Source organism: Ranitomeya imitator, chromosome 3, assembly GCF_032444005.1.
Source record: "Ranitomeya imitator isolate aRanImi1 chromosome 3, aRanImi1.pri, whole genome shotgun sequence".
NCBI lineage: Eukaryota > Metazoa > Chordata > Amphibia > Anura > Dendrobatidae > Ranitomeya > Ranitomeya imitator.
Genome location: NC_091284.1, coordinates 209,025,395 through 209,050,083, shown reverse-complemented (window position 1 = coordinate 209,050,083; position 24,689 = coordinate 209,025,395). Strand labels below are relative to the sequence as shown.

General features: G+C 39.9%; 1 protein-coding gene across 3 annotated transcripts in view; it reads right to left on the bottom strand.

Moving 5' to 3' along the window:
• The window catches only part of MAGI3 (membrane associated guanylate kinase, WW and PDZ domain containing 3), a 372,638-nt gene that overhangs the window by 63,578 nt on the left and 284,371 nt on the right, over positions 1-24,689 (bottom strand). For 2 of the 3 annotated variants that reach the window (XM_069761755.1, XM_069761757.1), the window contains exons 10-13: positions 15,905-16,513; positions 11,395-11,426; positions 9,153-9,300; positions 3,835-3,926 (exon numbers count right to left, since the gene is read on the bottom strand). In XM_069761755.1, the coding sequence (XP_069617856.1) occupies positions 3,835-3,926; positions 9,153-9,300; positions 11,395-11,426; positions 15,905-16,513 (881 nt within the window). Of the gene's footprint in view, positions 1-3,834; positions 3,927-9,152; positions 9,304-11,394; positions 11,427-15,904; positions 16,514-24,689 lie in introns of all 3 variants that reach the window. The other variant, XM_069761756.1, reaches the window with a different exon arrangement.

The window sequence follows — 24,689 nt, the reverse complement described above, 5'->3', positions numbered from 1 at the left end:
CTATACTCACCATCCGCTGCCTTTGCCGCTCCTCGCCACGCTCCCGGGACCGCTCCATTGCAAGTGGCAGCTTCCGGTCCCAGGGCTGGTGTGCGACAAGGACCTGCCGTGATGTCACGGTCATGTGACCGCGACGTCATCATAGGTCCTGCTCACACCAGCCCTGGGACCGGAAGCTGACGTTTGCAATGGAGCGGTCCCAGGAGCGTGGCGAGGAGCGGGAAAGGCGGCGGATGGAGAGTATAGCAGGACTTCCAACAAGCCTTCGGAAGGTGAGTATATGTTTATTTTTTTTTTAAGTCTCTATACTGCGTGGCTCTATGTTGGGCAATATACTACGTGGCTGGGCAATATACTACGTGGCTGGGCAATATACTACGTGGCTGGGCAATATACTATGTGGCTGGGCAATATACTATGTGGCTGGGCAATATACTACGTGGCTGGGCAATATACTACGTGGCTGGGCAATATACTACGTGGCTGGGCAATATACTATGTGGCTGGGCAATATACTACCTGGCTGGGCAATATACTACGTCGCTGGGCAATATACTACGTGGCTGGGCAATATACTACGTGGCTGGGCAATATACTACGTGGCTGGGCAATATACTACGTGGCTGGGCAATATACTACGTGGCTGGGCAATATACTACGTGGCTGGGCAATATACTACGTGGCTGGGCAATATACTACGTGGCTGGGCAATATACTACGTGGCTGGGCAATATACTACGTGGCTGGGCAATATACTACATGGCTGGGCAATATACTACGTTGCTGGGCAATATACTATGTGACTGGGCAATATACTATGTGGCTGGGCAATATACTACGTGGCTGGGCAATATACTACATGGCTGGGCAATATACTACGTTGCTGGGCAATATACTATGTGACTGGGCAATATACTATGTGGCTGGGCAATATACTACGTGGCTGGGCAATATACTACGTGGCTGCGCAATATACTACGTGGCTGGGCAATATACTACATGGCTGGGCAATATACTACGTTGCTGGGCAATATACTATGTGACTGGGCAATATACTATGTGGCTGGGCAATATACTACGTGGCTGGGCAATATACTACGTGGCTGCGCAATATACTACGTGACTGGGCAATATACTACGTCGCTGGGCAATATACTACGTTGCTGGGCAATATACTACGTAGCTGGGCAATATACTACATGGCTGGGCAATATACTACATGGCTGGGCAATATACTATGTCGCTGGGCAATATACTACGTGGACATGCATATTCTAGAATACCCGATGCGTTAGAATCGGGGCACCATCTAGTTTAACACTAAAAGCGTAAACTAAACCAGAGGTAATTTTCTGACGACACATTCCCTTTAAGATCAATAAGTACAAGCCTGGTGACAAACCAGCAAATTAGAGATAACGCAGAAAATGAAGGCCTGTAATTTCAGTGTAATTATCTGTTCTATGCCTTAGCAGTTGTTTGAGGAGCTTTATATGCAGATTGTGACACGATGGCCTTGCACAGCACACATTCAGTTATTGCCGATGCCAGCAATCACCGGTTAGCAGAGCTGCTACACTAGCAGAGTCCGAGCAAGGTCAGATCCTTTCAGCAGCTGTACTCCGCCGATATATTGTAGCTGCGTGCCCTTTGTATCACACACATTTACATTGATTTCTCAGTATTTCATCAACTCAAAAATGACAGCGGTAGGCAGTGTAGGCCTTGTTGCTGTGGTTTCCTGTCGTCTCCAATTATATTAAATTATTGGGCATGCATAGGAGAAAACGGAGCCATAACCCAGCATGAAGTCACTGCAGGTACCTGGAATCACTTGCAGAAGAACACTGGGCCTTATTTATTTATCTCTGTACTTGACTTCATTCCTAACAAACTACGTCTGAAATGTCATGTTTCCCAAATAGAATAAAGCACTGCAAATCATTTATTATATAGCAATCATGTCTAATAGATATATAATGTTCAGTACATATACACACAGGCTATCAGGCCACCACATGAGGCACGGCCATAACAAGCTATCCATAAACCTTAGATAGCGGGCTGCTTAGCGCTGCTTTCTTTGACAGGTATTTTTCCCTGTCCCCTACCAAACACAATAAAGGATGAGCAATTTCATGTTTGCAATTGAGACAGAGAATAAGCTAGTGCCAGACATCAGTAGCAGCTGCTGACCTCCTGTGAGAACAAAAGGATGGGGCATGCTGAAATTCAACATGCCTGATACTTCCTTACCCCAAAATCTGCTATAAGGGTAGAGCTGGTTAGCACCATGCACATGAGATGTTCAATCCCATGGGTTCAGCCAATATTCATATATCATGTATGGCCACGTAAAGGCACAGGCTATTAGTCAAATAAAAGGATCTACATTCACCTTTAAGACTATAGAGAGTGTATTTTTATTATTTACTTATCCTCCAAGTTGCACCTGTGCAGTAGCACCTATCGGCGATCCAATAGATGCTACTCCGCAGCAGGTGCCGCCAGCGCCATCTTGGTGGAGACAATTTTTTTTCCCTCCAGCAAGATGGCGCTTGCTCAGTAGCATCTATCGATCGCTTATAGATGCTACTGCGCGGGCGCTGCCGGCACCATCTTAGTAGAGACAATTTATTTTTTCCTTAGCAAGAAGGCACCGGAGGAGCCTGAGCAGAATTTTTTTTTTTTAATAAATTTATATCAGCAAAAAAAACAATTGAATGCACATTATATATGCAATCATGCTACAGCGCCATTGTCTGCCTGCTGAATGTGATTTTTTCTTCAATACATATAATATTCAGTATGTAAAATAGGGGCAGGTCACTGGGCGATCAGTGACCTGTCAGAAGCCATACTGGTGAATACCTAAGTAGAGCACCACATGAAGACCCCCCCACAGGCCGCCCTGGAGCACGAGCATATCATTAACACAAAACTGAATATAAAGATTAAACAACCACAAGACAGAGTTCATCAACCCAAGTATCATTGTAATCAGTATAACGGTGCTGACCTGACACTGTCTGTAGGTGACTGTGCCCAATCCTGCTGACAGGTTCCCTGTAAAGGGAATCCGTCGGCAGGTTTTTGCTATATAAGCTGAAGACAGCAGGCTGTAGGGGTTAACAGTTTTCAGCAATGCCTCTCATATCAAGTGCTGAGATTTTGTTTGCTTGCAATCAATGATTGTTTTAACACCAGAAGCTTGTCATTGCTGGTCTATCATGTGCTAGTCCGACACACCCCCTCCTGTAATAGGCAGCTCACTGTCTACGGACTTTGTATATACATAGCCTGGTGTGGGCGGAGTTAGCTTCCTCAGCTCTGCTGCTTTGCTAAATCTAAAACCTCTGATTGATTGAGAATGGTTGCACACAGTAATGCAAGTGACACATCGTTGGAATCAGGCTCTCTGTCCCTACATTATGTTGCTCTCCGATGTGGCACTTAAAGGAAGCCTGCTGACAAATTTCCTTTAAGTGCCATTTTGTTCTTATTCTTCATACACTTTGTGAGCTCCTCACTTGTCTATTACTTTTATAAACACATTTCAATTACAAATTTAAACTAGAAAGGTGTTAAGCTACAGTTAGTGGTAATCATGAAATCATAAAGTCATAGTCATATTTCTGTTCTATGTCACTCTAATAAGGACTGGATATAGCATCCAAGCAATGACTGGCAGTAAAGTGATAGTGTAGAAAAACACTGTCAATATATTGGTGACCTCATAAGAATATAAGGTGCTTTTTACTGTACGACTTTCCTTAAAAATAGAAAAATTAGGTGACGTAATGTGTACAATACTGAAAAGGAAACTGTTCTCACCGCCTGGTCTGGGCCATCCCCTCCAAGGACCCGGAATCCAAAACCAGATTCTTGCTTACGGAGAAACACATCCAAGTCCTTTGTATTGGGAGCTATGTATAGAAAATAAAATAATTAAAAAAAAAAATAAAAAAAGCTTTCTAGGTATCACTAAGCAAGAAACAAAAGAACAATATATTATCGACAGAAGCAGAACGCTTCATTAAGTGTTAAAATATAAAGTTACATGCAGCAGGTCGTACACAGTCACATTGGCCTGTGCCATCTATGCACTGGGATCCAAGAGGTAATGGTTCTCCTCGTGGTGAGAGACAAGCCAGGCCTTGCATGTCAGAGTGAGGAGACTTATATGCCATGCATGCTCCTCTGGGAATCTGTATATTATATGTACTGTAATGAGGATTTCGGCGCTGCAGCAGAAAAATTTTGTACAAATCTCTTTGAATAAATGACTTGACTCCAACAGAGAGGTTAATAAGGAGAATTACAACTACGGTAAGTAGTTCGTCTTTCACTGCATATAATAGAAACCAGTTTAGTCTCAATCATTTACATTTTGTTCTAATATCTATATTTTAAAACTATACTAAGTCACAACATTCATTTAAGAACAAAATTCACTTTTCCTAGTGCAACATCCACATCTTATCAAAAGTTGAATATTTTAATATAAATATATATTATAATTAATGGAATTTTATTGAAGTCTTCTGAGAATATTTGCAGCAGAAATTGGCCACTGCATATCAAATAGTCCGTCATATTTTCACTGTGGACTTTGCATATTGCATTGCAAAAAGTGAAGTCTGTGTAATATATTTTTGCAACTAAATCCACAGCCATACTTACACAACTTGTATAGGCAGCCAAGACCGGTATGCTTGTAGCCTTAAATATCGTCATTGCAGCGCATGCATTTGGGTTTAAAAAAAAATAATAAAAATCACTTTTTACAATTCTGTTTCAATAAAAATGTTGCACCGTTTGGTTGTATGGGATCTTTGTTTCACTGAAAATTCAACTTTAATGCGGCCTGTTGTCATAAATCAGCTAAGAGGCTCCGAGAAAAAGACATCTAAATGATCTGGAAAACTGTCAGAATGAGCTCACTGGTGGTAAGTCAGTTAACTCATTCTGCAGCCAGTAAGGAACATTACACAGAGGCTGTAGAAAGTAAAAAGTGCAACATTTTTAAGGAAATCCAACTGCAAAAATGATTTTAGCCACAAATACACGCATTTAAGAAAAAAAATACCGCAACAATATCATATTTTTAAAAGTCACAAATAAAGTGGAAACTGTGATCAGATAGATTGGATTCTTAATTGCCTAACACTTATTTTCAGAAAATAAGGTGTGTCTGGTAACGGCATGTGTTGTTCTATAGACAGATTATTGATGGATTATGGTTCGTTTAGGACTTTGGAGTGAGTTACGCGGGTTGCCATGTGATTGGCCCTTAAAGATGTTTTAAGGCCTATCTGTTCTATAACAAATCTGGGGAAAAAAAAACAAATGTTTGGACCCAATAAACTACTTGGCTTTTGTGGAAATTTCTGTTTTTCTTACGAACACTTAGGTCCCATGTAAGAATAAGAAAACATCTGCGAAAATGTTTAATAATGTGCTCAGCAGATGACGTATTTGAGAGCAAGACATCCAAACAGCAAACTTTCCAGAAGTAGGGGACCACACATAGGATTACTGCTCAGATGGATGTGTCACAGAAAGTCCCTCACCAGGTCATGTTTTATAAGGAACACATCCAAGAAAGAACAAATGCTCCACTGAGCAACAATCACGATCAGCGGTGCATGGGTGCAGAAGATAATTCTGTTTGCCTTCAGAAAATTTTGGCTTTTCAGGGTGTATAAAAAATACTGAGTAAAATAAAAACCACAGATGCTTCTCACAAAATTAGAATATCATCAAAAAGTTAATTTATTTCAGTTCTTCATCTTCAATACAAAAATTGAAACTCATATTATATAGAGTCATTACAAACAGAGTGATCTATTTCAAGTGTTTATTTCTGTTAATGTTGATGATTATGGCTTACAGCCAATGAAAATCCAAAACCCATTATTTCAGTAAATTAGAATACTTTATAACACCAGTATGAAAAAATGATTTTAAAATCTGAGATGTTATCCTACTGAAATGTATGTTCAGTAAATGCACTCATACTTGGTTGGGGATCCTTTGGCATCAATTACTACGTCAACGCGGCATGGCAGCGATCAGCCTGTGGCACTGCTGAGGTGTTATGGAAGCCCAGGTTGCTTTGATAGCAGCCTTCAGCTCGTCTGTATTGTTGGGTCTGGTGTCTCTCATGTTCCTCTTTAAAAGACTTTGGTCTTGATAAAATACAGTGGACATACACCAGCAGATGACATGGCTCTCCAAACCATCACTGATTGTGGAAACTTCACACTAGACCTCAAGCAGTTTGGATTGTCCGTCTCTCCACTCTCCATCCAGACTCTGGGACCTTGATTTCCAAGGTCTAGTGTGAAGTATCCACAATCGGTGATCGTTTGGGGAGACATGTAATCTGCCAGTCTTGGGCAATGCGTTTTCTCAAGACTAAAGTCAGCCTTCTACCACAAAATTTTAGAGCACTTCATGCTTCTCTCTGCCGACAAGCTTTTTGGAGATGGAAATTTAATTCTCCAGCAGGACTTGGCACCTCTCCACACTGCCAAAAGTACCAATTCCTGGCTTAGAAACAACAGTATCACTGTGCTTGATTGGCCAGCAAACTTGTCTGACCTTAACCCCATAGAGAATCTATGGGGTTTTGTCAAGAGGAAGATGAAAGACACCAGATCCAACAATGCAGACAAGCTGAAGTCTGCTATCAAAGCAACCTGGGCTTCCATAACACCTCAGCAGTGCCACAGACTGATCGCCTCCATGACACACCTCACTGATGCAGTAATTGATGCAAAAGGAGCCCTGACCAAGTACTGAGTGCATTTACTGAATATACATTTCAGTAGGCCCTCATTTCGGATTTTAAAATCATTTTTTCACAGTGATGTTATAAAGTATTTTAATTTACTGAGATAATGACGTTTGGGTTTTCATTGGCTGTAAGCCATAATCATCAACATTAACAGAAATAAACAATTGAAATAGATCGCTCTGTTTGTAATTACTAAATAATATGAGTTTTACTTTTTGTATTGAAGAACTGAAATAAATTAACTTTTTGATGATATTCTTATTTTGTGAGATGTACATGTAAGAAGCACATTCTTCAAATATCTGTTTTTTATAAAAAGCCATTTAAAATCGTTATCACAATTTATCCCTTCAATTGGTGCCCGCTATACTCCAGTGATTGGTTGGGTGAAAGGAGACAGCCCCCAACCAACCTGATATAAATGGCCTATCCTTAGAATAGGTAATTTCTGTAATCCCTTCACAAAGTGGCCAACTTTCATTTTTTAGTTTTCATTTTTATCTCCCATTTTTTGTGGAATTGCAGTGCTCAAAAAAACAATTTTGGTGTTCTTGATTTTTTTCTGTTTAAGGAGTTAATTAGAAATTATTTATACCACCGTTCCAAATTTTGGGATCACCCAGACAATTTTGTGTTTTCCATGAAAACTCATTCTATTATTAATCAAATGAGTTTCCAAATTAATTGAAAATCTAGACCAGATATTGACGAGATTCGAAAGAAAGATTTTTATTTGAAAAAATAATTTTCTCCTTTAAACTTTGCTTTCGTCAAATTGCTCCCTTTGCAGTAATTCCAGCATTGCAGACCTTTGGCATTCTTGCAGCTAATTTGCTGTGGTAATCTGGAGAAATTTCACCTCATGCGTCCAGAAGCCCCTCCCACAAGTTGGTTTGGCTTGATGGGCACTTTTTGCGCACCATACGGTCAAGCTGCTCCCACAACAGTTCAATGGGTTGAGATCTGGTGACTGTGTTGGCCACTCCATTACAGACAGAATACCAGCTGTCTGCTTCTTACCTGAATACTTCTTGCATAATTTGGAGGTGTGCTTTGGGTCATTGTCCTGTTGTAGGATGAAATTGGCTCCAATCAAGCGCTGTCCACAGGGTATGGTGTGGCGTTGCAAAATGGAGTGATAGCCTTCCTTATTCAAAATCCCTTTTACCTTGTACAAATCTCCCAATTTACCAGCACCAAAGCAAACCCAAACCATAAAATTACCTCCACCATGCTTGACAGATGGCATCAGGCACTGTTCCAGCATCTTTTCAGTTGTTCTGCGTCTCACAAAGGTTCTTCTGTGTGATCCAAACATCTCAAACTTGGATTCGTCTGTCCATAACACATTTTTCCAATCTTCCTCTGTCCAATGTCTGTGTTCTTTTGCCCATATTAATATTTTCCTTTTATTAGTCAGTCTCAAATAAGGCTTTTTCTTTGCCACTCTGCCCTGAAGGACAGCATCCCGGAGTCGCGTCTTCACTGTAGACGTTGACACTGGCATTTTGCGTGTACTATTTTGAAACTGCCAGTTGAGGACCTGTGAGGCGTCGATTTCTCAAACTACAGACTCTAATGTACTTGTCTTGTTGCTCAGTTGTGCAGCGGGGCCTCCCACTTCTCTTTCTACTCTGGATAGAGCCTGTTTATGCTCTCCTCTGAAGGGAGTAGTACACACAGTACTCTTGGCAATTTCTCGCATGGAATAGCCTTCATTTCTAAGAACAAGAATAGACCGTCGAGTTTCACATGAAAGTTCCTTTTTCTTGGCCATTTTCAAACTGTTTTCAGCTGTGCTAATACTTACACAAGGGTTTTCAAGGGTATACTAACCATCCATTAGCCTTCTTACAAAGTGAGCAAACACAAAGAACAGCCATCACTGGAGTGGTGGCTGTTGGAAATGGGCCTCTATCCACCTATGAACATATTGCATTACAAACCAGATGTCTGCAGCTAGAATAGTCATTTACCACATTAATATATAGAGTGTATTTCTGAACCACTTAATGTTAGCTTCATTGGGAAAAAAATGCTTTTCTTTCAAAAATAAGGACATTTCATAGTGACCCTAAACTTTTACATGGTAGTGTGTTTATTTTTTTTCATATTTAAAACATTTTTTTTACTTTTCACTGTTCTTGTTAGTTCCCATAAGGGAATTGAATCTGTGATCATCTAGTCGCTTGTGCTATCTACAGCTATGTACTGCGGATGTCATGAAGGGGTTGAGACATATTAAATAGACATTACATATTCAACAGTTTCAAAACCTCTAAGACAATGTACAGATCCAACTCAATGGCATTTGGTAATAAGAATAATAATATAAAAAAAAAATACTCACGCTTATCTTCAAATATATTTTTGGACTTCTTATAAACCTCAGAAGGGTCAAGTTTTGGGGAATTGGATCGAGCGAGATTTGGTGGAAAGGGCAAAGGCTGCGGTAAAGCTTCAGTTGTGCCAATCGCCTCGAGGCTCCCCGTCAGCTCCTGCTTATGAGTTTTTTGGAAAAAGGAAAATAAGTGAGTGACTTTCACATCAATCAGTCATATGACCCCCACATGGACGACACTCTACTCTACACATAATCTACATTTAAAAAGAGTAATTCTGTTCTTGCTATTATGTAAAAATAAAATATTCCTCCAAGTGCTGCTATCAGAGTCAGATAGCTTAGCCTTTGTACAGTCAATGACCAAAAATTTTAGGAGTGACACAAACTTTTGGTTTTTACAAAGTCTATTATGTCACTGCTTTATACATTTTATGCCGATGTTTCTATGGTTACTAAAGCACAATTATAAGCATTTCACAAGTTTTAAACTTTTACTGACAAATACATCAAGTTTATGCAACAACTCAACATTATAGTGTTATCCCTTATTTTTCAAGATTTCTGTAAGTTGCCATGGCAGCTGACATCAGCTTCTGGGCCAAATCCCGACTGATTACAACCTATTCTTGCTTAATCTGTGCTTGGAGTAGATCACAATTTCTGTGGTTTTGTTTGTCCATCCGTTTTTTTGAGTATTAGCCTCATGTTCTCAATGGGATGGAGATCTGTGGAGTTTCCTGGCCACGGACCAAAATGTCAATGTTTTGTGCAACAAACATGGTCTTCATGGAAAAGAAGCATTGTTCATCATCAATTTGCTCTTCGATCATTAGAAGTTGCTCTTGGAGGATGTTTACACCCCATTCATGGCAGTGTTCTTCTTAGGCAAAATTGTGAGAGAGACCACTCTCTTGGATGAAAAACAACCTCACACAAGACTTATCCTTTTTTTAACCAGGACAATCATTCTTACAGATGTCCCAAACAGTATGAAGAGGGCTTCATTATTTTTGCCCTTCTTGACACCAGACCAGCGTCCAAAACCCTTACTGACACCTGTCTGCTACCATTCCAGAGCAAGCTCTGCACTAATGTTGAATCAGTCGCATAGCAGAATGCTATTTAAAGATGGTCCTGGAACTTGCTGAATTTTTTGGTGACCTGAAGCTTTTTTTTCACAGCAATTGAATCTCTTTCTTGAAGTTATTGAAGATCTGACAAATGGTTAAGGGATTACATTTAGAGTTAGATGTTTTTTCCAAACTTTGGCGAACTGAAAGAAGCAACGTGGGAAGCGATGATCGATAGAATGACCAAGAGTCATACTCAATTGAGCAGATAAGAGAGCGCACAATGAACCATGAAATTGTGTTCACGGCCATAGTGACATTTCTTTGGCTTTTTAAGAGCATATCACAGCTTGGATTATACAGTGGTAGATTTGCAATGGTAGGATACTCCTTCCATTTCAATATGATCACTTGCACAGTGCTCCTTGGGATGTTTAAAGTTTTGGAAATCATTCAGTATCCAAATCCAGCTTTAAACTTCTCCACAACAGTATCACGGACCTGCCTGTTGTGTTCCTTGGTCTTCATGATGATCTCTGTGCTTCAAACAGAACCCTTAGACTATCACCGAGCAGGTGCATTTATACGGAGACTTGATTACATATAGGTGGACTATATTTATCATCATTAGGCATTTAGGACAACATTGGATCATTCAGAGATCCACAATGAACTTCTGGAGCGAGTTTGCTGCACTGAAAGTAAGGGGGCCAAATAATATTGCACGCCCCACTTTTTAGTTTTTGAATTTCCAAAACAATTTAAAATAACCGATAAATTTCATTCAACTTCACAATTGTGTTCCACTTGTTGTTGATTCTTCACCAAAAATTTACATTTGGTACAGTATCTTTATGTTTGAAGCATGATATGTGGGAAAAGGTTGAAAAGTTCCAGGGAGCCGAATACTTTTGCAAGGCACTGTATTTGCGTGATGTATAGCTTTTATAGGGTGAGATATTCATTGACAGAATATAGATGCAACACATAAAAGCCCAGAAACATATGATGCTCGAGCTATTGAAATGTACACAGCGGCTTATCTAAGAAAAACAAAAAATTCAAAGGCTACAACAGAGCGATGCATTCTCTTCTTTACAATATAGTTCACTCTTCTGAATGATTAGGATTCATTCAATTACAAAAGATATATAAGACACAATGTGTAATTTACTCACCACTTTTGTTACTTTGGTAGGTGAAGGCGGAGCTGAAAATAAAATTAGATCCATTAAACACAAGACAAATCAATGCTAACAGACATTGGAAAACAAACTTAAACAGTAACATTTAACAGTTTTCTTTTTATTTTAATGTATGTACTTTAGTCACCTGCAAATCAGTGGGGTCCAGGCCCCTAGAACCATCACTAATCTCCCAAATGACATAAGAAGTACGCACCTTGGGGGGCTTGACGCACACAGTCCTGTATCAAGCGCTCATTGATGAGAGAAAGGCTATGGCCTCGATTCCCGTAGAATGTAAGTCCGCAAGGACAGGGTCCTCTCCCCTCTGTACCAGTCTGTCACTGTAAATTTGTTTACTGTAAATGATATCTATAACTCTGTATGTAACCCCTTTCTCATGTACAGCACCATGCAACTAATGGTGCTATATAAATAATAATAATAATAATAATAATAATAGAAGCTTTAAAGCCAGAAAATTGTTGTAAAAGGTAAAAAAAAGTTGCTAAATTACAGTGCACTGCGGAGATGAGTGGGGCCTCCGACTCAGACTCTCCACGCACACATATGCACTGTACAAATTGACCCCTATTGCTGCACATGTTACTATATCCAATGCAAAGGGTGAAATGCAAGGCGGACGAACAAGTAAAACACTTATTTACGGATTACAATACATTTTAAAGAAGACTAGTTCACCAGGTCTGGCCAGTTTTTTGCACTTATTTTATTTCCCCTGCTCCCCAAGTACGGTAATTTTTTTTTTAATCCTTCATTTTTTAATCCTTCATACAGCTCAGTACCAGAGATGATCTTTTTATTTTGTGCTATTTTTTTGAGTAGTTACCATTACCAAGATGGCGTTTCTCACAAGGTAATAATGTAATACAGCCTGAAGACAAGCCCCAGAGGATCCTGTGAGCAAACATTAAAAAATTAGCACTATATAAAAAGGTCCATATCTTTGGCACTATATAGGTGGATTTAGAAAAAAAAAAAAAAACAGTATGCTCAGGGGAGCGTCGGGAATAAAATAAGAACAAAAACTGGCCACTTTTGTCTTGGCGACAGGTCCATTACTAAGGTGGTTTAAAAATGATCAGTTTTGTTGTGCTGTGCTGCCAATAACATGACATTACATATGCACAGAAGGACCAAGAATGTTCATCGGCCTGTCTAAATGGGCCTGTAAATGACCGCCGATCAGATATGGTTGTTTAATAAATTGGATCGACCTGTCTAAATGGGCCTGTATATGACCGCCGATCAGCTATGGTTGTTTAATGACCTGGATCGACCTGTCTAAATGGGCCTGTAAATGACCGCCGATCAGCTATGGTTGTTTAATAAATTGGATCGGCCTGTCTAAATGGGCCTGTAAATGACCGCCGATCAGATATGGTTGTTTAATGACCTGGATCGACCTGTCTAAATGGGCCTGTAAATGACCGCCGATCAGATATGGTTGTTTAATGACCTGGATCGACCTGTCTAAATGGGCCTGTAAATGACCGCCGATCAGATATGGTTGTTTAATGACCTGGATCGACCTGTCTAAATGGGCCTGTAAATGACCGCCGATCAGATATGGTTGTTTAATAAATTGGATCGACCTGTCTAAATGGGCCTGTATATGACCGCCGATCAGCTATGGTTGTTTAATGACCTGGATCGGCCTGTCTAAATGGGCCTGTAAATGACCGCCGATCAGCTATGGTTGTTTAATAAATTGGATCGGCCTGTCTAAATGGGCCTGTAAATGACCGCCGATCAGATATGGTTGTTTAATAAATTGGATCGACCTGTCTAAATGGGCCTGTAAATGACCGCCGATCAGATATGGTTGTTTAATAAATTGGATCGACCTGTCTAAATGGGCCTGTAAATGACCGCCGATCAGATATGGTTGTTTAATAAATTGGATCGACCTGTCTAAATGGGCCTGTATATGACCACCGATCAGCTATGGTTGCTTAATGAACTGCATCGGCCTGTCTAAATGGGCCTGTAAATGACCGCCGATCAGCTATGGTTGTTTAATAAATTGGATCGGCCTGTCTAAATGGGCCTGTAAATGACCGCCGATCAGATATGGTTGTTTAATAAATTGGATCGACCTGTCTAAATGGGCCTGTAAATGACCGCCGATCAGATATGGTTGTTTAATAAATTGGATCGACCTGTCTAAATGGGCCTGTATATGACCACCGATCAGCTATGGTTGCTTAATGAACTGCATCGGCCTGTCTAAATGGGCCTGTCTATGACCACCCATCAGCTATGGCTGTTTAATGGACTGGATCGGCCTGTCTAAATGAGCCTGTATATGACCATTTGGGCACCCTACATTACAGTATTCGTATAAGACACTGTATAGTATAGTTATTTGTACACTGTATGACTGTACACCATATTCAGGAGAGCTGACCGGTATAAGATACAATACTGGAGACTATCCAGCATAGGCACGATTCAGCTCGTTAACATAACTTTATGTCTATACCTGTGGTGGCCAACTGCAACTATTTATGGTCATTAAGGGCCTTCTGAAATGTGTATGAACACCCTAAATTTTCTTATGGTGGGAAAAAAAGAAATAAAATTAAAGGAAAAAAAACGAACACTAGACCAATAGACACGTCACTCAGATCATGGTCAGCTCGTAAAAATTTTATTATACATTCCTTAGCCATTCTACTAAGTGCAGGATTAGTGCCAATTACCTATTCTAACAATCAGAATTAGCATATTTATTATCTACATTTAAGTAAAGGCTAAAGTTTGACCACATGACAAAGTCTTATATCGGCTTCTAGTTTTATATTTTATTTTTTCTTTTGCAAATGCAAAGTCAATTAAGTCAATGAATGTAACACATGAATGAGCCTTGATAAGGCCACTCGGATTCAATCACTGGGAATAAAGCAGCTTTTAAAAGGCCAAAGACTGGGCCATTAAAGCAGACATAGAGACGCATCTTTAACTGGCAGCTATCAGGAACCACATTATGTGCACGTATAAGCTAATTAGGATGAAATAGAAATGGAGTCAGTGTAATTGCTTTTAACTGTGTCCATGCTGAAACGGCAGGAATCTATCGGTACAGCCCATCTAATGTACATTCCCTTATCGGTAGTATCAGGGAAGACGACGCTCTTCTATTCCGAGTGCTGACTCCCGCAGTATACTTAAGAGCGGAGAATTAAAATACTATTGTAATTTAGCTGGTCATGGCGGTCAGGCTCTAATCTACCGCTTTTGTCGAGTACTTTTGACTGAACCACATTCTATCTAACAAGTCATCCGGTGTACTAAAAACCCAAAGAACAATATTACAGAGTTACATGCTAAAATCCAATCTGAATGATTTTTACAGACAATGACTATGCTGCACCCAAGGATTAAATGCTAGAATATGCAGCATTGCGTTACATACTATAAAAGCTGTTACTGCAGAACAATCCCTCCCCGACAGCCCCTGTGTGAAATCTTACTAGACAAATACTTATTTATTGTGGTTAGTTCCCCTCTGTGGTTCTCCCTCCAGGTACTTTAGAGTTTTTTTTTTTTTAATTCTTTTAAGTGCCAGCACAAAGAAAAACAAATCCAGCCAGACATGATTAATCAATATGGATCTGCCGTCTCGCTCTGAATGACAGCGCTCATGTGCAGTTGCATAACTATCGGTGTGTTCCAATGTCCTTGTGTGACATCAGTATTTTATGGGAGATATTTCTCATCTGTTAAGTGAGATTTTTATTTTTTTAAATCATTTTTAACACTGGCACCACAAAATGTAATTCGGCATCGGTCTTTCATTTTAAGGAGTACTCCAGGATATCATTATTATTTGCCTACGTCAACTGCTCATCAGTGTTTGAGGACAGAGGATTCTGATATCTGGCATCTCCATTGTGTTGGCGAGTCGGGCTCCAAACATTAATTGCTTAAGTTAAAAGGATTATTCCAAAAATAATAAGGTACCCCTATTTTTTGTATAGGGAATAACTTGCTATCATTGGTGACCAGACTGCTGGGACCCCCGAGGAATGTTGAAAACCGAGCTCTTGAATCACAAGAATGGGACTCCGCAGAGTGGAGCACTGCAGAGCATGCTCAGCCTACGCTCCATTCATGGTCTAAGGGACTGTCGGAGAAAATCTCATACAACGCTCGGCTATTTCCAGCAAGCTCATAGAGGATGCATGGAGCAGAAGTCAATCATGCACACCTTCACTTCATTCAAGTCAGGGGTCCCATCGGGCCATCCAGGAATAAGGGTGAGGATAAGTACATATTGGGTTTATGCCCATTATCGGATGCATACGCGCATGAGGTATGGACCTGAAGTTTGCCACAGTCAGTATGGATGCTGAAGCATCTTTCCTGCATAATGATCTACTGGAAAAATGTATTCATCTAAACATTATATATATCTAGAAGAAAAAGTAACTAAAAGCCATAGACTGAATTCACAATTAAGATATTAAGTACAACTGACCTCCTCTTAACACCAGTAATGGCACCTCTGCCCCAACTGGAAATTGCTTCAGGACTTCAACAACCTGTATGTGAGTTAGGTTTTGCACATTCTGATGATAGATTTCTTTTATTACGTCTCCTTTTTGAAGTCCCGGACACCACTGGCTATCCAAGATCATTTTCACCTTTTGACCCATTGCACTATCGGCAATAGCAAATCCAAAACCCTTGGGGCCTTTCAATAAAGGAACAGTTACAAGTTCTGGCTGCGTGTTCACAGTTGACGCCACAGATGTCCTTTGATCTTGTATCTCAAGTGAAGGGCCATTCAACCTTCCATTGACTAACACATGGCCTGGTTTTCCATTTTGGTCCAGCACGACGACTCCAGATTTTAAGTCTTGACTTCCCAGGTTTTCGCCTTGAGTTGTCATCTGCCCATTGATCATCGGTGGGGGATTGGTGACAATATCGTTCACAGGATCATCACTATCTTCAGGAAGAGGGTATCCTCGGCAAAGGGTCATATTCACGTACTGGTTTATGGGGATCAGCTGGAACATCTGGACGACTTCGGCATGCGTGTGACCAAGGACACACGTCCCATTTATGTCGACAATCACATCACCTGGAAAAACAAGCAGATTTATGGACTCTGTAATACAAGCAACTCTTAAAACGGTCATAGCAATTAATCTTTATTTCATTGCTGTATTAGAACATGAAGACCATGCCTCCATGTCATCTCAATGTCACAATTTTTTTTTACCCTAACCCTTTGAGGCCCCAATGTGATTGGAGGCAGCCTAAGTCTCATATCTTTTCTTAAAAAGGAACAAATCAGATATATTCTCATATAATGCCTTCACTTGTTCCGGTGAGAAACGCGGCAGTCACATACATCTGAAAATGTGGATTGAGAAATCCATGTACAACCTCATTCACATGTATGCACCCTAAACATTGGGGTCAGTAAAAGTCCCTCATACTAAAACACCCAACACAATTATCAAGCCCAGGTCTGAACTTTTGGGGAAAATCAGCTAAATAAATGTGCAGTTTTTTTGACAGATGAAACGTGGCATTCAATAAAAAATAAACTTCCCCATAACACTTCAATAATTGCTTACAAATCTTTAACTAGTTCAAGACCGGGCCATTCACGCCCGTTCCTCAACAGGCACATTTTCAGGTTTTGTCTACATATGGTTTAAAGGACTGCACACATTTTTATCATTTGTACATTACAGTCATTTTTGAATTTTTTTTTTTAATGATAATTGGGGCTTCGTTTTTATGTCACGGATATACATTCTATTTGCTTTGCTGGAGATATTTGTGTGAAAACAAGGGTAATGATGGTCTGTCTTCCCCATTTTTTATGACCACAAAAGGACCGCTAAAATACATTTAAAAACTGGTATTTATTCTGCTACAATTATATTTTTATATTTCAGATACGTTTTCATTTATTTATTTTTTCCACGGGGTGTAATGCGTAGTAATGGCGATTTGGATTGACAGTTTACTTTTTTTAATTTATTTTTTACCTGCCATATTTTAATTTCTTTTTTATTTGACACATTGTGCCCACCATCAAAAAGTCATAGAGGGTAAGAAACCATGTGTGCCTTCTATCTGTATGATCGTGTGTAGCTGCGCTACTATGCAGTGACGTTTTACAACATCACTGCAGAGTAGGAGACGGACCACCAAGATATTTAAAGTCTATGGACGGTCCAGAAGTTGTTAAAAAGGTCATCATATTTTCGCAACATTATATGATGGCAGCATTATGTAGGAGACCCTGATTCCAGCGATGTATCATTTACTGGTCTGCTTGGTGCAGTTTTGATAAAATCAATGTTTTCTCTCTGCTGCTGATCTAGCAGTTCTCCAATGCTGAGTACTGCATAACCCCGGCCACACCACTGATTGGCACAAAGATCCTAAACAGTGGGAGGGACGTGGTTACACACAGCAGGACTGCATGGAACCAGACAATTAGTCCTCTAGTGATAATTTCCTGCAGAGCAAGCAATGTTTTTACACCACACAAACTAGTAAAGGTACCGTCACATTCAGCGAAGCTGCAGCGATATAGACAACAAGCCGATTGCTGGAGCATCGCTGTTTAGGTCGCTGTAGAGACGTCAAAACACTGCAGCTCCAGAACGATGCAGGAGCGATCCAGTGACGTAACGGCGACTCACTTATCGTTCACGCTCCGTGTAAAAACGTTGCTGGCATCGTTTTTGCTGTCAAACATGATGATACACGCCGACCTGACGACCAAATAAAGTTCTGGACTTCTAGCTCCAACCAGCGATGTCACAGCAGGATCCAAATCGCTGCTGCGTGTCAAACACAACGAGATCGCTATCCAGGACGCTGCAACGTCACGGATCGTTGTCGTTCTCGTTGTAAAGTTGCTGAGTGTGAAGGTACCTTAAGTGACATCACTGGAATCAGGTTGTCTGCCCCAACATCGTGCTGTTTGCAGATTAATTAGCAAAAACCTAGTGACAGATTTCCTTTAAAGAGTAACTATATTCAGTACAGACCACAAGTTTGGACACACCTTCTCATTTGAAGATTTTTCTGTATTTTCATGACTATGAAAATTGTACATTCACACTGAAGGCATCACAACTGTGAATTAACACATGTGGAATTATATACTTAACAAAAAAGTGTGAAACAACTGAAATTATGTCTTATATTCTAGGTTCTTCAAAGGAGCCACCTTTTGCTTTGATGACTGTTTTGCACACTCTTGGCATTCTCTTGATGAGCTTCAAAAGGTAGTCACCGGGAATGGTTTTCACTTCACAGGTGTGCCCTGTCAGGTTTAATAAGTGGGAATTCTTGCCTTATAAATGGGATTGGGACCATCAGTTGTGTTGTGCAGAAGTCTGGTGGATACACAGCTGATAGTCCTGCCGAATAGACTGTTAGAATTTGTATTATGGCAAGAAAAATGACTCTAAGTAAAGAAAAACGAGTGACCAACATTACTTTAAGAAATGAAGGTAAGTCAGTCCGAAAAATTGGGAAAACTTTGAAAGTGTCCCCAAGTGCAGTGGCAAAAACCATCAAGCGCTACAAAGAAACTGGCTCACATGAGGACCGCCCCAGGAAAGGAACACCAAGAGTCACCCTTGCTTCTGATAAGTTTATCTGATTAACCAGCCTCAGAAATCGCAGGTTAACAGCAGCTCAGATTAGAGACCAGGTCAATGCCACACAGAGTTCTAGCAGCAGACACATCTCTACAACAACTGTTAAGAGGAGACTTTGTGCAGCAGGCCTTGATGGTAAAATAGCTGCTAGGAAAAAATTGACAAGGACAGGCAACAAGCAGAATAGACTTGTTTGGGCTAAAGAACACAAGGAATGGACATTAGACCAGTGGAAATCTGTGCTTTGGTTTGATGAATCCAAATTTGAGATCTTTCTTCCAACCACCGTGTCTTTGTGTGACGCAGAAAAGGTGAACGGATGGACTCTACATGCCTGGTTCCCACCGTGAAGCATGGAGGAGGAGGTGTGATGGTGTGGGGGTGCTTTGCTGGTGGCACTGTTGGGGATTTATTCAAAATTGAAGGCATACTGACCCAGCATGGCTACCACAGCATCTTGCAGTGGCATGCTATTCCATCCCGTTTGCGTTTAGTTGGACCATCATTTATTTTTCAACAGGACAATGATCCCAAACACACCTCTAGGCTGTGTAAGGGCTATTTGACCAAGAAGGAGAGTGATGGGGTGCTACGCCAGATGACCTGGCCTCCAGTCACCAGACCTGAACCCAATCGAGATGGTTTGGGGTGAGCTGGACCACAGAGTGAAGGCAAAAGGGCCAACAAGTGCTAAGCATCTCTGGGAACTCCTTCAAGATTGTTGGATGACCATTCCCGGTGACTACCTCTTGAAGCTCAGCAAGAGAATGCCAAGAGTGTGCAAAGCAGTCATCAAAGCAAAAAGTGGCTACTTTAAAGAACCTAGAATATAAGACATAATTTCAGTTGTTTCACACTTTTTTGTTAAGTATATAATTCCCCATGTGTTAATTCATAGTTTTGATGCCTTCAGTGTGAATGTACAATTTTCATAGTCAGGAAAATACAGAAAAATCTGTAAATGAGAGGGTGTGTCCAAACTTTTGGTTATATATTATATATATATATATATATATATATATATATATATATATATATATATATATATATATATATATATATATATATATATATATATATATATATAGAAATATATGTATATATATCTAGAAATATATATATATATGTTATGAATTTGTGCAAATATTTTTATAAACTGATCCATCATCATTCTTGAAAAAAAAATGCCTGAACGTGACCTCCATATATCTGCTTTTTCCCAGGCTATTTGCCTCTCTTTAGCTATATTAATATCACAATGTACTTAATTGGAGTACAGATGCCGGCAGTGAAAGGGTCAGCTTAGCACCTGTGCTCCCCACTAACTCCGGGTATAAGCCTGCAGCAGGCAATATTTTTTTTTTTCACAGGAATAAAGACAAATCTCTTAATATTATTATTTGGAAAACGTAATAACTTTCCATGCTGGACAAAACTGTTAAAAACCCCCTCAAAGTTTAGTTGCTCTTTAAGTAAAACCATTTGGTTCAGGATTTAGTGAACTTTAATGGAAGAATAAAGTACACCAGATTGTGACTTTAAAACACTTTCATGCTATACTCCACAATTTGTGAACCCTGATCTTGTACGGAGCCCGGAATGTCCTGCCTGACGTGTATCTATGCGTTCACCGAGAGGGAGCACAGCTTGGCATTCAGTGTTCCAGAAAACCAAGTTCCCTCTAAATGCCGATCTCTTTGTACCATTTGAAACATTTTGACACCAAAACTCATTCCTCAGCTGATTGCAGAGAAGTCCGTTTATTCATTACAGTTAATACGAGCGGCAAATGGATTTTGGGAGGACATTATTTCGGGCTCTTGATGGCTGTGTAGGCTTCCACGCAGATGCAGTTCATTTGCCGAGCTGCAGTCATTACTTTAAACCCAATCGCTGCAAGTATTTATGGGAGAAAATATAAGGCTTTACATAAAGTATGATCATAAGAAAAGTTCACAAATCATAGTCAACTTATGTCTTATGGCACAGTTTGCACAGGATAGGGCAACAGCTGAGCTCAGTGATGGTGTGATAGGGGGCCGATGGCAGCTGGTGTGTACAGGCACACATGGGCCATTTAAATGTCGCTGTCAGAGATTGACAGCGGCATTTAAATAGTCAACCACAGCCGAAACTCGGCCGCAAACTGACTGTTAGAGACAGATGCCGGCCATATAATATAGCCGGTATCTGTCACTTATGGAGAAAGATCAGATCCTGAGCCCCTTCCACACATTCAGACCCCTTCTTAAGACATGAATGCAATGTCTTTTTGCGAAAAGGAGTTACGGTAATTACTGAATAGGCATTCTCAATTAAAGGGTTTATCCACCTTTGAGGTTATTTCTTTTTTTTCTTTACTTACATGTATTTTTGGCTAAAAGTCATTTTTGTAATTGGATTTCATTAAAACAGTTGCACTATTTGCAATCTATAGCCCTGTGTTGCACTGGGTATTGCTGACTGTAGAATGGGTAAACTGAGAAGTTGACAGTGAGCTCATTGTTGCAGCCCAATGGAAGAGTTTCTGTTTCATCTGTCTTTTTATCAGCTCCTCTCAGCTGATTTAGGACCACATACCACATCAAAGTAAATCCTACAGAAAAATCTACATTGTTAACGAAACCGAATAGCAAAGATTATTTATAGCCCAAAATACATGAATATAAGTAAAATAAAGAAATAAATATGTTCTCCAGAGGTTGTCAACCAATTAAAAGAGAATCTCTCAGTAGGATCAATCCTCCTAAGGAGTCTATATTGGCATGTAAGACATAGGAAGCTGAAAAACACGATAACTTGATGTCTGTAATCCGATGTCTTATTCAAAAGAAATCCATGTTTTTCTGTTACGTAAATGAGCTGTTAAGATCTATGGGCCACACACATACAGTACAGACCAAAAGTTTGGAGACACCTTCTCATTTAAAGATTCATCTGTATTTTCATGACTATGAAAATTGTAAATTCACACTGAAGGCATCAAAACTATGAATTAACACATGTGGAATGATATACAAAGTGTTAAACAACTGAAAATATGTCTTATAGTCTAGGTTCTTCAAAGTTGCCACCTTTTGCTTTGATGACTGTTTTGCATTCTCTTGATGAGCTTCAAGAGGTAGTCACCGGGAATGGTTTTCACTTTACGGGTGTGCCCTGTCAGGTTTAATAAGTGGGATTTCTTGACTTATAAATGGGATTGGGACCATCAGTTGTGTTGTGCAGAAGTCTGGTAGATACCCAGCTGATAGTCCTACTGAATAGACTGTTAGAATATGTATTATGGCAAGAAAAAAGCAGCTAAGTAAAGCAAAATGAGTGGCCATAATTACTTTAAGAAATGAAGGTCAGTCAGTCTAAAAAATTGGGAAAACTTTGAAAGTGTCCCCAAGTGCAGTGGCAAAAACCATCAAGCGCTACAAAGAAACTGGCTCACATGAGGACTGCCCCAGGAAAGGAAGACCAAGAGTCACCTCTGCTTCTGAGGATAAGTTTATCCGAGTCACCAGCTTCAGAAATCACAGGTTAACAGCTGCTCAGATTAAAGACCAGGACAATGCCACACAGAGTTCTAGCAGCAGACACATCTCTACAACAACTGTTAAGAGGAGACTTTGTGCAGCAGGCCTTCATGGTAAAATAGCTGCTAGGAAACCACTGCTAAGGACAGGCAACAAGCAGAAGAGACTTGTTTGGGCTAAAGAACATAAGGAATGGACATTGGACCAGTGGAAATCTGTGCTTTGGTCTGATGAGTCCAAATTTGAGATCTTTGCTTCCAACTACCGTGTCTTTGTGCAACGCAGAAAAGGTGAACGGATGGACTCTACATGCCTGGTTCCCACCGTGAAGCATGGAGGAGGAGGTGTGATGGTGTGGGGGTGCTTTACTGGTGACACTGTTGGGGATTTATTCAAAATTGAAGGCAGACTGAACCAGCATGGCTACCACAGCATCTTGCAGCGGCATGCTATGCTATCCGTTTTGCGTTTAGTTTAACAATCATTTATTTTTCAACAGGACAAAGACCCCAAACACAGCTCCAGTCTGTGTAAGGGCTATTTGACCAAGAAGGAGAGTGATGGGGTGCTACGCCAGATGACCTGGCCTCCACAGTCACCAGACCTGACCTCAATCGAGATGGTTTGGGGTGAGCTGGACCAAAGAGTGAAGGCAAAAGGGCCAACAAGTGCTAAGCATCTCTGGGAACTCCTTCAAGATTGTTGGAAGACCATTCCCGGTGACTACCTCTTGAAGCTCATCAAGAGAATGCCAAGAGTGTGCAAAGCAGTCATCAAAGCAAAAGGTGGCTACTTTGAAGAACCTGAAATATAAGACATAATTTCAGTTTCTGTTAAGTATATAATTTCACATGTGTTAATTCACAGTTTTGATGCCTTCAGTGTGAATTTACAATTTTCATAGTCATGAAAATACAGAAAAATCTTTAAATGAGAAGGTGTGTCCAAACTTTTGGTATGTACTGTATCTCCTTAAGAATCTGCCTACAGAGATTATGTTACATGAAAGGCGGCATTACCAGTGTAAGACACGTAGTTAACATAAAACAGCAGAAGTGAACTACGTCTCATTACAAACTCTTTCGCAGCTGTAACTCTTACAGCTCTGCTGTATTAGAACACTGGCTCCATGAAGTGACACAAAAGCTGAAGCTTAGGGGAACCTACAGATGTGTCAGTTATAATCACACACAACTCTGCAGTGAGAACAGGAGAGCAGACGTGTAACTTCCCCTTTCATATAAAATAAGCTCTGGAGGCAGATTCTCAATGAGATCGGTGTCCGGCCCATAAATCTTAACAGCTCATTTACATATTAAGAAACATGTGCATTTCTTTGAAATAAGACATCGGATCTCAGATATCAAAGTATCATTTTAATCAGCTTCCTTTCACCTATGTGCACATATAGACGGCTTAGGAAGGTTGATCCTACTGCAAGATGCCCTTTAAGTACGGAATGATCTTCATTCTTTGGACTGAGTTATAATGAGGGAATATATAGAATAAATCACTTTTATTATGTGCAACAAGCGGTAACCAACATTTTTATTTATATTTAATATTAAAATATGTATATGTATACTCATAAAATACGCTTTTTAAAAAAAATAAGTGTTATAACAATTAAGGTGAAAAAAGGGGTGCACACGGTCCCATACTGGCGATCCTGGATATACACACCTCACCTGTTTATGTGTAAGTAATCTTGGATTATATACCTGTTAAGCTGTTTCCTTATCATTGAAGGAGACCTCGCTGGGTACTTACAAAAACCAGATTTAATATATAATAGCACATGGCACTTTTTTTGATCTTTACTGTGCACACTTTACATGCCAACAGCACCTTATTACCAGCACATAGCACTTTTCATTAGTATCACAGTACATGATTTATATCACATGAACTGAGAGGTTATTTATAATCTGTGATACATATATATATATATATATATATATCTTCTATTTTCCTTTTACATATATTTATCACACATTTTTTCACCTTAATTGTTATAACACTTGTGTTTTCTGTGCTTACACATATATATATATATATATATATATATACATATATATATATATATATATATATATAT